Source organism: Tiliqua scincoides, chromosome 4 (assembly GCF_035046505.1).
Source record: "Tiliqua scincoides isolate rTilSci1 chromosome 4, rTilSci1.hap2, whole genome shotgun sequence".
NCBI lineage: Eukaryota > Metazoa > Chordata > Lepidosauria > Squamata > Scincidae > Tiliqua > Tiliqua scincoides.
In genome coordinates this window covers 38,572,153-38,588,162 of record NC_089824.1, presented here as the reverse complement: position 1 = coordinate 38,588,162, position 16,010 = coordinate 38,572,153, and the positions used below count along the sequence as shown (strand labels likewise).

The 16,010-nt window shown below is 41.2% G+C and overlaps 1 protein-coding gene across 6 annotated transcripts in view; it reads right to left on the bottom strand.

The window, feature by feature from the left end:
• The window catches only part of NCOA2 (nuclear receptor coactivator 2), a 197,899-nt gene that overhangs the window by 77,561 nt on the left and 104,328 nt on the right, over positions 1-16,010 (bottom strand). For all 6 annotated transcript variants that reach the window (XM_066626615.1, XM_066626620.1, XM_066626617.1 and 3 more), the window contains 2 exons: positions 12,213-12,317; positions 11,008-11,180 (listed from right to left, as the gene is read on the bottom strand). In XM_066626615.1, the coding sequence (XP_066482712.1) occupies positions 11,008-11,180; positions 12,213-12,298 (259 nt within the window). In that variant the 5' untranslated portion in view covers positions 12,299-12,317. The remainder of the gene's footprint in view (positions 1-11,007; positions 11,181-12,212; positions 12,318-16,010) is intronic.

The window sequence follows — 16,010 nt, the reverse complement described above, 5'->3', positions numbered from 1 at the left end:
TAAAAAAAAGTCACACCAGAAATCTCTCCTCAATTAGTTTGTATGAAATACTTCCAGACACACGTATTTCCACTTTCATGCACATTCATCAATCATGTCAGATGCTATAACTTCAAACAGCAGAGCTGACTGACTTTTCTGGAAATGGTTGAAAAATAAGTCACCACAACAGATTCTACAGCTATATTTTTCTCGTTCAAATTGATAAAGTAGTACTCTCTAGTTCCAGTTGCCACCTGAATGGTAAAATCTTTGGCACAGACAGAAAACAAACTGAATGGAAAAGCTCTCCTTTATTCAATTCCATAAGGCCCTTTATCACTTTACTTTTGACAAGAATGACCGAACTATTCTGAAAATGAACAGCACACCATGAAATAGAGATATCTGAAAAAGCTCTTTTAATCAGTAGTGACTCAGTCCTGGTACTCAAATGGCTGTTGGAAGCTCTGAGTTAAGATTATGTCCCTTTTGTTTCAGCTTCACAGGAAGAATAGCATTCCTTTTACAAACAGCACAGACATGCAAGTAAGAACAAAAGGAAAGAACCAATACTTCATGTGATAGAGCCAACAGAAACACTCACAAGGGAATCAGATTGAACTACATACATGGAATTTTTTGTCAGTCAGTGAAAAGGTACAGCACACACCAGGGAAGCACAGTCAGTGACAGCTCCTGTAGCACTTGTATTATTGCTCAAGCTTACCACAAGTTGAACAAAAGGCAACAGGCCAGATCAGCCTGGGATCAGAAGCAGGGATTAAGGAGGTAGCTGCCCATACGCTTTCACATGCCCCTCTGCTGCCACCATTGTACATGAATACAAGGGGCTTCCATCTACAGCAAGCACAGGTCCCAACTGCTGCATGGCCAAGATCTGAGTGCACATGAGCGAGTGACACACACAGTCCACTTGGCTCTGTGTTGTATTTCTGGCAGTCTTCATCGACAGGAGGCAAGTATAACAAGTTGGTGGCAACCAACCAATTGCAAAGACAGTCTAACTTTTACAACACTGGACACAATATGACACAACACTGTATGAATATACATACAGAGAAAGGTCCTACATTAAGTGAGCTAAAATAGTTGAGCAAATACTATGCACCAGACCTCTGAAGTCAAAACCACTCAAGAAATGGAGTTAATATTCTGTTATACATGGAGTACTGTTATGTTGTATGATGGAGAAAAGGAAACTACAATCCACTGGTTGGTAATTATGCTCCAAATACCATTCTTAGCTTTACTACACGTAGCTATAACTCCAATAGCAGACTCCATGCTACCCAGAATGCACTGCTTCCACTGATTACAATAGTATTCTCACACATTGCACCAAATAAAATATTGCAACTTAGCACATGGAAATACCACATGCTGCTTTCACACTTTCTGGAAAACAGAGGATTGTTATTTAACGAGCTTTAAGCAGAACCTCAGATCTTTTCAGATCCTCCATCAGTTTTGACAGAACTAAAGTGCTTAACTTTGGTTGGAGTATGTCCATTATTTTTATCCCAATGCTGTCATTTCCTCCTTGTAAATATCTATTGTGATGGAAAGTTCTGCAAGTGTCCACTATTTTAAAATTACTGCACTTAAAAGAAACAAGCTCCACTTTATTAAAATTTGAACAAAACATTTCCAGTATGTTAGTCTTGGTGTCTTAGGAAAATAGCCAATATTTGGGTAACCTAGAAACTCAAATTACAACAAGCCACTATGATTTAAATGTAAATCTGTCAGTCACCAGGATGCCTTTATTGCATAAGACGCATCATTACCATCACCACCCATTACACTTTTACCCTAGTAATCCTTACAGCATCCCTGTAAAGCTAGGTCAATAGTAACATTCCCACACGTTGAAGGGGCTAAGAGATACCTGTATAAGGTGTCCCAGTATGCTTAAATCATGCCTCAATTATTTGGACTATAGACTTCACATCTCACACAGTATTCAGTGTCACATGCCATCTACAAAGCCAAATTACAGTAAATATTGCACTGTTAGATTTCCTTCTAAAGCTAAGATTATGAAATATGAATTCATATACATGGTATACTAGAAGATCAACAATATTGAAAAAGATACCCAGAATATGTTGGTTTCAGTTCTCTGGGTGCAAAAAGGTATTTGCGCCAAACTGAAGGAATACTGAACTGCCTCAACTAAGAAAAATCAGCTACTCCCTCCAAAATGAGAACAAGGTTACATTCATCCTAAACTATGAGCTTGCTTCCAACCAAGGTTAAAAAAAAGAAGCAGCAAACACAGTTCATATTCAACAAGACAACCTGTCTCCAGGTTATGCAACTTCACCAACCTTAGCAAAGCCACATGTAATTTCACACTTGCTGAGCAAGCTGTATTAAGTAACTGCAAAATTTCATTCTAGCAGTGCCAGAAGACAAACACAGCTAAAAATATTGGCAAATTAGTAACTTGCAAGGCAAGGGAGCTGTAAAGTCAACCTAACGAAATTAAAATTGAAATGTTTTAACAATACACACTGGAAGTTCCAAGCCCCTTTTAATGCTTTACTGTCTGCTCTAGGTACAGCCTAAATAAAGATAGCAATTCTTTTGGGGTACATTTTATGTATGCAGGTCAACTGCATTATTTCGCTGCACAATTTGCTTTGAAACAACTAATTAAGAACTGAAACAAAATAGCCAAATCAGCCTGAAAGGAAAACACCATATATTTATAGTAGCTCTAAAGTGTGCCATTTTATTATTTAAATAAAAATTCATCTATTTACCCTAATCACTGAAACATTAAAGTAATTTATTTAAAGCAATAATAATCCATCAGACTATTTGCTTAAATTTTTGCGTGTAGATATTAAGCACCAGTTCAGTAGGGTGTAATTAAATGAACTTAAGTTCTCTATTTCCATAAACACTGGACTAGGCAGTGTAAGGATAACACAGGTGCAACCAATTTATCCAGGGATTTTTTATCTGTGGATTTGTCTCAACACGAATGGGGTGGGGGTACTGCAAGTCACACACGCCTTTGCCTCCTTTGCCCTGCGCTGGCTGGTTTCTGGCTCAGGCAGCCCAAAACACTGCAAAAAGGCTCTGCCTCACCCAGGCAGGGAATAGCCCTGGAGCCATGGAAGAGATTCCCCTTGTGAAGGAACAGTAACATTCCTGGAGCCCCTGAGCCAGCCGAGGCTGAAGAGGGGGGCAGAAAACTCTGTGTAACCAGAACAGGTGCAGGAGGTGGAGCTCTCTCTCTCTCTCTCTCTCACACACACACACACAGGGGCAGGTGTGGTAGCAACAGAGGGGATTGCTTTAAAAAACCCAGGGAGTGTTTGCCGAATTCCCCCCCCCCAAGATGGTGCAGACTCTCCTGCTCCAGCAAGCCTTCCCAAGCAAGCCTTGGGAATTCTTGGAGAGACAGGTGAGGGTGAGCAGAGAGTACAAATCCCAGAATGCTCCGGGGCAGAGGAGCTTCCATGATGGTGGCCAGAGAGGGCTGCAGGAGCGGCGGCAGCGAAGAGGAGAACCTGCAGCGCTGTTGGGAGGCCACCTGGGACACAGAGGATGAGGCTTCTGAAGCAAGCTCACCATTCCAACTGTGAAAGAAGCAGGACAGCTGGCAACAGGAGGGCTGAGTACAGAGGGGAGGGGATTGAGAACAGCTGCCTTAGTTTCCTTCCATCTGGAAGTGTCAGGCTACAGCGAATTTGTGTAACTCTATGGAATTTAGCACAACACGTTTTTTGTTAATCGCGCTGAGTCACGGAATGGAACTAACATGGATAAATAGGCTCCACCTGTATCTGTATTACATTTTTAAGTAATCGCACATTTTAAGTAAATCACACAAATCTTCCTAGAGTCAATTTTGTGTATTTAAATAGGAAAGATGCTTATTTCACATGCCTAGTTCCAAGAAAGACTGGTAGTGATAAGCCAGCCTGGATTCTTGGCATACTAGCCCTTTTCTTTAAGTATGGATACACAAACTCTTCCAATGTTATATTTCCAGATGAGGAAACACTCCAGTTATCCCCAAAGTAACATAAATGTGGTCCTAAGAAGGCACTAACACATTACTAGAAATATAGAAATATGGATTTTGGCACTCAGATTGATGGGGATTGATGACCCCATAATGTGAAGAAGTACAGATGAGGTGTAATCCCAAATAGGGAAAAGTTGTTCTGAAAGGGTAAAAAATAAATGCATTATTATTTGTTTTACAGGACCACAAGACAAAATATTATTTTCTTATAGCATCATTCTCAACTCAGTATATAGCCCACACAGTGCACTACCCTTGAGCACGCCAGACAAAGGTTTGGGATAAAGGGTCACTTTATTCATACAATCAGAAAATCTGCAGCAGGGCGTAAACATGTTAAAACACTCCCTACATATGGGCTACTAATTTGGGGGGAAACGGCGCTAGCTGTCTACATCCCCCAGGGTATAAAGGGCCACTTGTGCTCCAAACCTCCTTGGTCACTGCCTGAGTTTATCAACACCAACCCCTGGGGGTTGAGGCAGCTGGACAAGCAGACACCCCAGAGGCCACACCAATTGTCCTCTGCCCAATCCATTCCAGTGGACTGACTCTAGAAGGCACACAGCCTTCAGGACATGAGCGTGCCCAGCCCCAACTTGTGCAGCGGCCAATGAGGTGCAGTCATTTTCCTGTCTTAGCCCGGCCTGCCTGGAGTGCCAGGCAAAGAAGGGGGGCAAAACTCTTATGGAGCTTCATCCTCAATTGTTTGCTGCTCTTAAGTACAGACTGAACTGCTGTGAAGGCATTACATGAACAGCAGGTGTGATTCCCAGATATTCTACTCTATCGACTAAGGAATTCATTTAGAAAAGAAGATGGCCCAAGAATGCTACATTTGTGGTAGAAAGAGTAACTAGCAACACAATGATGGGGATAGGTTTGAGATAATTGAAAAGAATCCTGGGACGTTGCTGCACTAGATAGCTCCAAGTTGTCTTTAAGTGTATCCCAACACAAAGCCAATGTTCTCTCAGATTGACAACCAGCAGACACTCATAAAATGCTAACCCTTTCTCAGCATCTACAGAAGTAATGACAAGCAGCACCAGACAATTAGACAAAACATCAGTGATACAAAAGTACGCACACAGTAACCTAGTGAAGGTGAAAATGTTGCACCTCTTTTTTCAAGCAGAAAATAAACACATATTATAAGGACAAAGACAGACAATTAAGAGATCTTTAGAACTGTGCAGACTAACCATCTCTAGCAATTATTGTTCATCTTCAGCTTCTTTTCTTTTGTCAAGTACATATATATCATTAACACAGCGGTTAACGTAATTCAGGGCTTGACGCATAAGGCTATTTTGAAAATGAAAGCTGACAGCTGTAATGTGAGCATTAACAGCTAGATTGTTTATTGCCATCATGACAACTAAGCAGTACATTGCAACATGTTTAACATCCTGATCATCGATCCTGTTTAGCAGACTTTGAACAAGCAGGAAAGCAATGGAGTCCAAGTCAGGAAGGCCAAAAAAGACAGGTAAAGTTGCATTCAAAGAACATATAGAGCAAACACTATATAACTTTCAAAGCCTGAATCCAAACTAAGTAAGTAAATGCTATCCTTACCACAACCAAAATCTCAATTGATCCCCCAGAACAGCAAAGGTAGCAATATTAATGCTATTTTCCAGACAAGAATTACACACAAAGACCATCACTGCAACATCAGAGACTATTAGGTTTGTTTCTTGTACAGGAGGGCCCCAGTATTCGCAGATCCTATATCTGTAGTTTCACTTCCCCTGGGGGCTGGGGATAAGAATAGGCCCTCAGTTTGGCTGTACTTGTAGTAAGAGGCGACTAAACAGCCTCCGGGTAGATGGGACTCGTCAGCCTGGGAAGGCAGCTCATCTGAGAGAAGGAAAACTCTGATCCCAAACCTCCACTGCCTTGTGGCTACATCCAGTTATGGAAAAGGCTTCAGGAGTCAACCTCGAGGCAAAATCCGGAGCCGGAGTCCCTGAGGCAGTTCATGGCTGAACACAGTCACGTTCTGGCAACTCCTGCGACGCCGCTGGAACCAACCATATCGGCCTCTGCCTTTCCATTGGACCATTTCAGCGACGTGGAGAGGGGGGATTTGCTGCATGCGTAACAGCCTATCCTCCATACCCACTTTACCCAGGCTTCGCGCACTGGAGAGGACACTGTTCCAGAACCACCATTCAGAGCGTGACACCAAAGTCTTCCGAGACTGAAGGATGCCAACAACTTAGCCATGATTCAGGTTCACGCGCCCCCTCCAGAGGCGAGGGGAGCTGAGCTCCCCTCACCTCCGGAGAGTGGGAAGGGGAAGTATTTGCCTGTATCCACAGTTTCACTTAACTATGGGGGGTTCCAGAACAGAACCCTTGCGGACATAGGGGCATGCCTGTATATGTTACTGGCATTGTGTAAATCTATTGTGTACAATGCCTGGGTATTCTATAGCAGGCCAAAAACTTCAAGACAATGTATAAAATAAAATCATCTGCATGCATTTCCCAGGTAGTCTATAGGTTAGAGTCCATTCCTGGCATTGTGTGCAACTGAGGCATTGTGTGCATTGTCTGAAATACTTTGCCAAAAACATGGTGGACATTCTATAGAATACCTAGGCATTATATTAAAGTTCCTATGCAGAGTATACAGTCATGCCTTAGCATCTGCAGGGGTTCCATTCTCTCTCTCTCTGAAAAACTGGAAGTGTGCTTCTAAGACCTTCTGAGGGCTTCCAGAAGCCTCCCGAGGCCTGGAGAGGCCACAAACGACCTCCAGTCACATCTGGGAGTACAGGTCAGCCTCCGCAGTGGGTCAAATCCACAGGTCCAGAATCAGTGCATAAGGAGGAATGACCTGTATGATGTTGGGATTTGATATGCTTATTTCACACCATACCTGAATATACTACATATTCTGCAGAACACCTAAGTATTCTATTAAATCCCGAGGTAAAGCATATCATGTCAGAATGAAATAAGCTTCCTTCATACACCAGTAGTGCACAGCAACCTGACAGAGACTGCTGCCCACAGAATGCACCATGGACTGCAATCCACCGCCATCACTGAGATGAAGCTAATTTGCGTCTTATTAATTTGTGCCCACACTTGGAAATAAGAGACAAGACAACTATATTGGATTAACCTTAGACCACAACTTTATTAATCAATTTAACAAAGATTTGTAGCGCAGCTACAGTGAAGGTACTGTATAATCATGTGGGTGATGCCATTCTCAACACAGGGAAATTGTCTGGCTGCTACCACCCCACTGAGGCTCAGAGATAAGCAGCAGATGCAATTGCTCCTGCCCCCCTCAAGCCCAGTTGACTATGCTGAGGGAGGCAAACATCTGAATAATTCCCAACTTGAATCCCAAAACTTTGAAAGGGTGAGAAAGGCAATTCCCTAATCAGGCTGCATTTCCTGACACCCTCAGAGCCCCAAAAGCCCTGAGCGCCTGTTCCATAAACTACCCTTTCACCATAACAGTGCCTTTGGAGGCATGCCAGAGATATCTAAGGTTATTTTATAGCATCTGCACTCACCTACCACTGGTGACCAGGGAGTATACTAAATGAAGAACCATTCATGCTGTAAAGCAGGCTGGGAGTGCGGCAGAGCCTTCTTAACTAGGCTTACTCCACTGCCTCCAATTGGCCCAACACTGCTGACATCAATTCCTACCTCTCTTCTGAGGTTGGATGCAGCTTTGGCCCCCTCTGACACCTGAAGAGAAGAGCAACTTTCAGGTATACCGGTTTATGTGCATAGCATCTATGTGCAAAAATGAAAAGGACTTAAGCAAGTGGCTTTGCAGTCAAAGGACTAAGTAACCGTTTAGCTGCCAAGTCCAGACGGAGAGGTTTCTCCTGTCTTCTAAAACTGCAGAGCTTTATAATAAAGGTAGAAGCCTAGGCAAGCATAATGCAGCTGAACTTTATTTTCAATCATTTTTTGCAATAAATTTCCAACATTGCATTGTTCTGACACAGTATACTGAACTACTAGTTTAAGGCCAAGACCCTAAAATCATTTTCTAGAGTAGTTAGGGAAAATTCTGAAATTGTTATCACATGCGTGATGTGTAATTTGAGTAATTGCCTCCTCTGAGTAATTATTTGTTCCAACCCACATGACACTGTACAGCTGCTCAATTTTTATCTACCAATGTTAATTCTCTGATTTAGTTTCAAGATATCGCTCAGAACTTCCTTCTTTTGGTACTCTCTGCCATGCCACCTGTTGCTTGGTTAATATACTTTTCAAGTGAAATAAAAACTGGTAGTTCCAATGAAGATCCTCAAGGCATAACAGCTTTGACCTTGCCCCAAAGAAGAACATTTTTAACCCATCTCCAAACTATCTCATAGATCAGGGGTCGGCAACCTTAAACACTCAAAGAGCCATTTGGACCCATTTTCCGGAAAAAAGAAAACCTTGGGAGCCACAAAACCCTTTTGACATCTAAAATGAAGATAACACTGCATACATAGTTTGCGCTCCCCTCTTATAGGTCCCAGTTATATAATACACTCCCCTCTTATAGGTCCCACTAAAAATCAGGTCCAGACCCACAGTTGGAGAACAACTGTTTTAGATTGTGCACAGGTGAACTGCTTGTGAAGGATACTGTCATTCTTTACAGTCATTTACTTCTGTACTTTTGTAAATGCCTTTACACACAACACTACCTCTGAACAAGACCACTTAGTACTACTTAACACTGTTCACAAAAGTGCTCCTGAACAAACAAGCTAAGAGTTCAAAACTGCATAAAATAAAAGGCATACTAACAGTGATTACTTCCCAACAATGAAATATGCTTTGGTGCTACATATACAGTATGTTACACATACAGTATACAAACATATACAGAATACCATCTGGTGCAGGGGTCTCCAAACCCTTTTCAAGTTTCCAAGTGCAGGAAATGGAGCAGTGAGAGTGTGAGTGAGTGATGGGGGAATGCTGAGTAGGGAGCTTGAAGGCTGTAATCCTGTGCACACTTTCCTGGGAGTAAGCACAATGGGACTTACTTCTGAGGACACACACAGGATTGTGCTCTGAGCTTGGGAGGAGGACAGAGCAGCTGCACTCAATTGCTTGCTTTTGCACTGCTGCTCGGCAGGAGGGAACGGGCGGCGGGGGCTTGCCCTCAGCGGCTCTGCCAGCCTGTTTGCTCCCTCTCCTATGGGGCACAGCCGCAGGACATGTGGGAGCTGCGCTCGTGCACTCGGACTGGTGAGCGGCGGCTGTGTCATGGGAGGGGCGAGCCCCTCCCCCCCAGATGGCTTGGCCCCACAGGGAGCCGCAGCAGAAGGCTGAAAGAGCCGCCTGCAGCTCCAGAATGGCAGGTTGCCGACCCCATTCAAAGATCAATGGTTCCCAACATATTTTCACTTGTCTACCACAAGGCACCCCATTTCCATAAACTATACTCCTCATATTAGCAAAATGTTTGCAATTAATACAGTTGCTGCTATTTCAAATTTGTATGTTGTCAACTGCAGAGGGCTCCGCATAAGTGGATTCACTTATCCATGGATCAGTTCTGCAGTCCCCTCTCTGCTCCCCTCAGCTCCAGAATGTCTTCTGAGCCCAGCAGAGTCCATGCACATCCATCCATGGCCTCTGCCAGGCTTGGACTGACTCTTAGAGACAAAAACATGTGACTTCTGGTTTTTCAAAAAACCAGAAGTGATGTTTTTAATGCCTTATAAGACATTGGGACACCCAAGGAAGCCCAGAGGATATGGTGACATGCCTGTACTGACCCAACTCTGATTATACACAAATTGATGACCAGAAACAAGCAGTTGCTGGGGCTTTTGTAGCCAGCTACTTGCTTTTCTTCCTGCTTTGCCAGCCCTGCAAGGCAATCTGCCTTTTTCTGTCATTCAGGTACCTCAAAAGTTCTGGCTTTCAGCACTTCTACCTTTGGAAAACACCAAAATCCGTGAAAAAATTAATTTACTCCCATGTCCTACTAATGGACTGAGGCACAAGTGTTCATGAACTGGCACTAGAAGTCACTTTGTTATCCACCTCCTAAATCATCATATCACATTTATAACATGGATGTACATTCACATATGTACTGCAATCAGTGAGGTCAAAAGGCCATGAAATTCAAGGAATAGTTTGTTGGTGACATTTCTTTGGACAGCAACACATTCACAGCACTCACTATTTATATTAATACCAATTAGCGTAGCTAGACAGATAGCATTATCATAATGACTCCTGCTGTGAATGGGTTTCTCTATTCTTACCTGTATACATGTCAGCTCTGCATAGAAGTGTCAAGGACCATTACTCCTTGGATTGCATGCCCTTTTGACCACTGTACATAGCTTACCTGTGAAAGCTTATGCCATAACAATTCTGTTAACCTATAAGATGCTTATAAGTTTGAGTAGAGTCCACTGAATTCTTTGCAATTCAAGATGTAATGCTGTAATTTGGGGCTCAGGAATATATTCCATGAATGATGCAAAGCAAAACCTTTCTAACCCACACAAATGTACTCTGCCCATATTCCAAACTAGATTACTTGGGCAATCCTGTAACTGTGACTAACCTACTCCATTTTAAGACAGTTCTGAATTCTATGACAGACAAGGACAGAAGCTTTCATTCCATTTAACTGAATACAGAGAGATCATCTCCATTTGTTTCTAAACATTTGAGTTTTACATCACGACTAATAGTTGAATATGAACAAGTACATTTCAGCCCAATATCCTATCATTACTGTGAACTCTTATGAATATTTATTCAGAAGACCTGCTATGCTCAACTCCCATGCTAGTTTACTCCCAGGTAGGAAGCAAATAGGATTGTAGCTTAATTTAAAATATGAGACATCAAGATAAAATGAGATATGAAGAAGTGTATATTAGCATTGGGGAAAAATCCAGGACATATAAATATTAAAGACATTCAAAAACACTTTCTTACCTTGTTCTTTTATTTGACGAATCTGCTTCACAGTTTCTTTCAAGATTGCACATTTGTCAGGTTTGAAGTTAAAGTTGTCAATATCATTAAAATTAGCAAAAATCAGCTCTGCAAGCTCTTCTATGTATTTATTTTCTTGTTCACGATTACGCTTTTCAGTGCTTCTTTTAGGACTGGAAGAAGTTTTTTTAAAAGACTTTTGAAAACTTATCCTGATTTACATTTCATCATTTCTTGGCATAGATTTTTAAAAATAACAGAATATACACAGCATTGCTTAAAGGGAAGGAAAAAATTTAAAAGGCCAAATCCCCTGACCCACAGTAGAGTCTGTCCCACACAACATCTCTAACGCCTCAGATTTTACTACATAAAACAAAATAGGTGAGAAGTCCAATCTTATTCTTTCGCCCTTGCCGATGCAGTGACACTAAAATGGTTATGCTGCATCTGGGGGTCGCTATGGCACTCCAGAGGGTCCAAGCAGCCTGCAACCCCGTCTGCAGCCCTCCCCGCACCTTCAAGGTACAGTAAAAAGCACACCAAAAAAACCCATTCCAATTTTCCTTGTAAAACCAGAAGTTTTTTATTTACTTGTTTTTTGCTTTTTACAGTACTTTGGAGGTGTGGGGCAGGGCTGCAAAGGGGGTCACAAGCTCCTTGAACCCTCTGGATAGCAACCTCCAGGTAAGTTTAAAAAAACCACTTTCCTTCCTGGCAGCAGCACAATCATGTTGTTGCCCCCCCCCAATACTTGTCAGTTCTCAAACTCTCCCTGAGAGCTGATTTAGACCTCCCCTGACAGAAAGTTTCCTTAAGGTACAAGTCAGTCCTAAGAGTCCTTCTCTAGCTTCTTTCCAAGACAACAGTAATGCAGAGTGAAGTCCGTTTATGCATTGATAAGCAATCTGGTAACATCTTAGGGTCACACATAACATTACTTCTTATAGAAATGCAAAGATCTGCCACGAAAGAATATCTTTATTGCACTACAAGGACCCATAGTTGACTATATAGCTTCAAAAGATTTGTCAAAGTCTTTATGGTGAAAGACAGGCACATAACTTTTTCCCAAGTAACTCTTAGAATGTGCATTTAGAAAGCAAAGTAAATATATGCACTCAACTACACACATAGCATTTTTAACTGTAAGTCCTTACAAAATGATTAAATTTTTCACAATCTATAAAAAAATTCCAACAAACCTGGGTCCAAGTTGATCAGGACACTCCTTACGTTTTCTTGACTCTGCCCGGGCTGGGTCAGAGGGGTTTTCACCAATCCCACTCATCTTAAACTCATATCAGCAACTAAAAAGGAGAGGAGAAAATATAATGGTCAGAACAAACATGAAGTCTTTTTAACTCCATGGTTCTCTCAGCACTTAGTTTTTCATTAGTCATTTTACTCCCTCCCTTATATAACCCCATTACTTCAAAAAATGAGGTACATTTTTTTCTTTGCATTGCAACAATATTTATACAGCTGTTCCATCAGAATAATTTTAATGAGCTGTTTCTCTCTTTATCTGAGGTTTGGTAGAATGGAAAAAGCTTTTATATCCCATCCAATGAATTTGTCATCAAAAGATTTTGTGAGATTCAAATGATTTTGAACTGCTTTATCTAGAATGCATAGCACAGGAGAGAGCAGTACACATATAGAAACAAATTATGGAAATACCTGTAACACTATTATATACATTGACATTTGTAGATGTTTAGATTGTAAGCCTTTTGGGGACAGTGGACAATTTGATTTATTTTATTATGTAAAGCGCTTTGTGAACTACTCCTACTGAAAAGTGATATATAAATATTTGTAATAGCAATGATAGGTATGACTACAATTTATAGAAAATATTAAAATAAAGGTATTTGACAGATACCTAAGCCACAATGGTAAACACTAAAGTTAACTCCTGAATAGACCTCCATACTCTTCTTAATTTTCAAAGGGATGAACAGCTCAGGTTCTCAATTAGCCTTCCAGAATAAATAGTGATGCTACTAGCAACTAAATTGCAGCATAGAAAGAGTTAGAAGAGATCTTGGTGGTAATCTAGTCCAGCTCTTTATATAGTCCAGGCAACTATGGCATCCTTGGAAGTTGGCCATCCAGCTTCTGCTTGAAAATCTCCAATGACGCAGCACCCACAACTACATGAGAAAGATCATTTGTGAACCGGACAGCATTTACTGGTAGGAAATTTTTCCTTATGCTAGCCTAGGACTACTTTCCTGTAGTTTCAGCATACTGATTTAATCCTGCCCTCAGGAGCCACAGAGGGCAAGGTCTCCCTCCCTTTTTCATGACATCCCTTCAGATACTTAAAGACAGCTATTCTACCTCCATTTAGTTCCTAGGTTTAACATACCAAACTTTTTTTAAAAACCATTTTCACAGGACTGAAAGCCCGATCCTGACCAGCTTTTCAGCACGGATGCAGCCATGTCAACAGGGCTTCGTGCTGCATTCTGTGGTGTGGGGGAAGTCACAGAGACCTCCTCAAGGTAAGGGAACATTTGGCCCTTCACCTAGGGGCTGCATTTCAATTGCATTGGTGCTGGAAAGTTAGTTAGGATTGGGCTGTTTCCAGACCCCTGATCAGCTGCCCTCCTCTGAACCCACATCAGCTTAAAAACAGGGTGCCCAAAACCTGACACATTTTCAAGAAACGTCTGATGAGTGGAACTATTAATCTCATGATCTGGAGTCTATGCCTCTTTTAATGCAGTTCAACACTGCATTAGCTCCATTTTGTAGCAGTATTACACTGCTGGTTCATGTTCCACTTGTGAGCCACAAAACATCTAAATCCTTTTCACATATACCACTACCAAGTCAGGTACTATTTTGTACCTGTGTTTTGCATTTTTTGATCTATGTGCAGGACATTACATTATTTCCTTTGAACTTCATCTTTGGTATGGGCAGCCTGATCAAGCCTGTCAAGCTGATTTTGAATCTCAATTCACTTTTCTAAGATGTTAGCTTAGTTCTCCCCTCTCCCCAACTTTGTGTCCCTGGCAAACAGGACAAGTATTCCCACTGTCCCCTCATTCAGATCATGTATAAAAAATGTTGAAGAGCACAAGGGTCAAAACAAAGCCCCTGTGGCTCCCTACTTGATTCCATGTCAACATATATATAGATACCATTTATTAGCACTCATTGGGAATGGTTGTTCAACCAGCAGTGAATCTATTTAACAGTAGCATCTAGCCCACATTTTATCCACAAGAATATAATGGGAGACTTTGGCAAATTTTTTGCTGAATTCTAGGTTCATGGCACCCCCGTGGTCTACCACACAACCTTGGGATATTCCATTTAGCTCCACTTCCACTTCTTTCCCCTTCCTCTGTTGTCTTCCCAACGTCAACTTTTGATTGTGACATCTTTCGGACAGGGGCCTGTCTTTTCATTATTCGCAAATTGCAAAGTACAAACATAGTTTATATTATATACAAAATAAAGTGGAGAAAGGGCTATCCATATACCACTTCATACATTGAGTAAGCAGTAAAGTGTACCATGAAGAGAAAAGCATACAAACATCCCAGTTCATAGGCTTCTTTAATAGTAAAACTGACCCCTCTTAAGGAAGGCTACTTAAGGTCTGTTTTGAGCAACTAAGCAAGTCTTAACTTATCAGCCCAACATGAAATCAGTAAACAACAGTTAACAGGAGGACAAGTTTGCTCTAATTTCTCATTCTTATAAAGTTCTTAGAAGAGGTGTGTTTACCCCTTATTTCTACATAGCATTTCTGGATCTACATTAAAGAATCACACTGCTAAAGTGATTGAGCATTAAGTTCTTACCATGTTTGATTGCCTAGCCTGGGTTTCAAATACATGAGGCACAGCAAATTCACACAGCTGGGCAGCTTCCTCCCTCAGCTATATTCTACATCTGAGAACTTTCAGAGACAATCTAACATGCTGCTATTATTGCAATCGAACTCTTCATTTATAAACTCTCAAAACACTGGAGTTCTTGTGTTTTCCCTTCAGACTAGGTCTTCTGAAAGCACACATGCAGCTCTTTGCCAATTCATATTTCCTCCTAACAAATATGCCATGAAAACCTATTTTAGACCCTAAAAGGTCTAAACCCTATTTAGACCCCTAAAAGGGTCTAAAATTCCTTTTCTTGTGAATCAATCTCAATATAATGCTACTGGTTCCAATAAGCCTGGCATTACCAATGGTAATTAAAAATGCAAGTACTGTAAGATGACTTCAGGGTAATGTCCTTTTACTAAAACTGTTTTAAGTTTATAGCAATCATAGGTACAATTTGAATACATAGGGTGCACACACTAAGTATATTAGGACACAATCCTATGCATGCCTACTCAGATGCAAATTCCATTGTGCCAAATGGGACTTACTTCCAGGAAAGTGTGTATAGGATTGCAGCCTTAGTCATCCAACCTATTTTTACCGGTTTTATCTGAAATAAATGTTAAATGTCAGCTTGGAGGGAATGTATTTGATTAGAAGTAAGCAAATTTCAAATTTTGCAAAATGCTTAAATGTGTTTTTTAAATACATGTTCTGCTTCAAAAGTTTTTGCAGGAATATCTTATTTTGTTCATTTGTTACAGAATCCTTCCTTTCGATTCCACTCCAAATCAGTAGTTTAGGGTTTTTTGTTTTTACTTTCATAATCTGTCATTTATAATACCACGAGAACAGTTGGAGGATGCAGGGTTCACTACATCTCATAACTTTTTAGGGACTGAAGGTGCAACACCTGAGATGTAGGAGATCCATGATAAAAATTTCCTGGCTTTCTTCCCCCTTTAGAAGTAGCTATGGGGGAGGGGGGAAGAAACAAAATCTGATTATGGCTGTGAGGGGTGGATTAATCACTTTTGTTTGTGCCATTTTGTTGATCTAAATCCTCCTGATCACTCCAGACTGATCTGAATAACTATTTCCTCTGCAAGTACAGCTACCTACAGGCTTACATATACACCTTTTATATCCAGG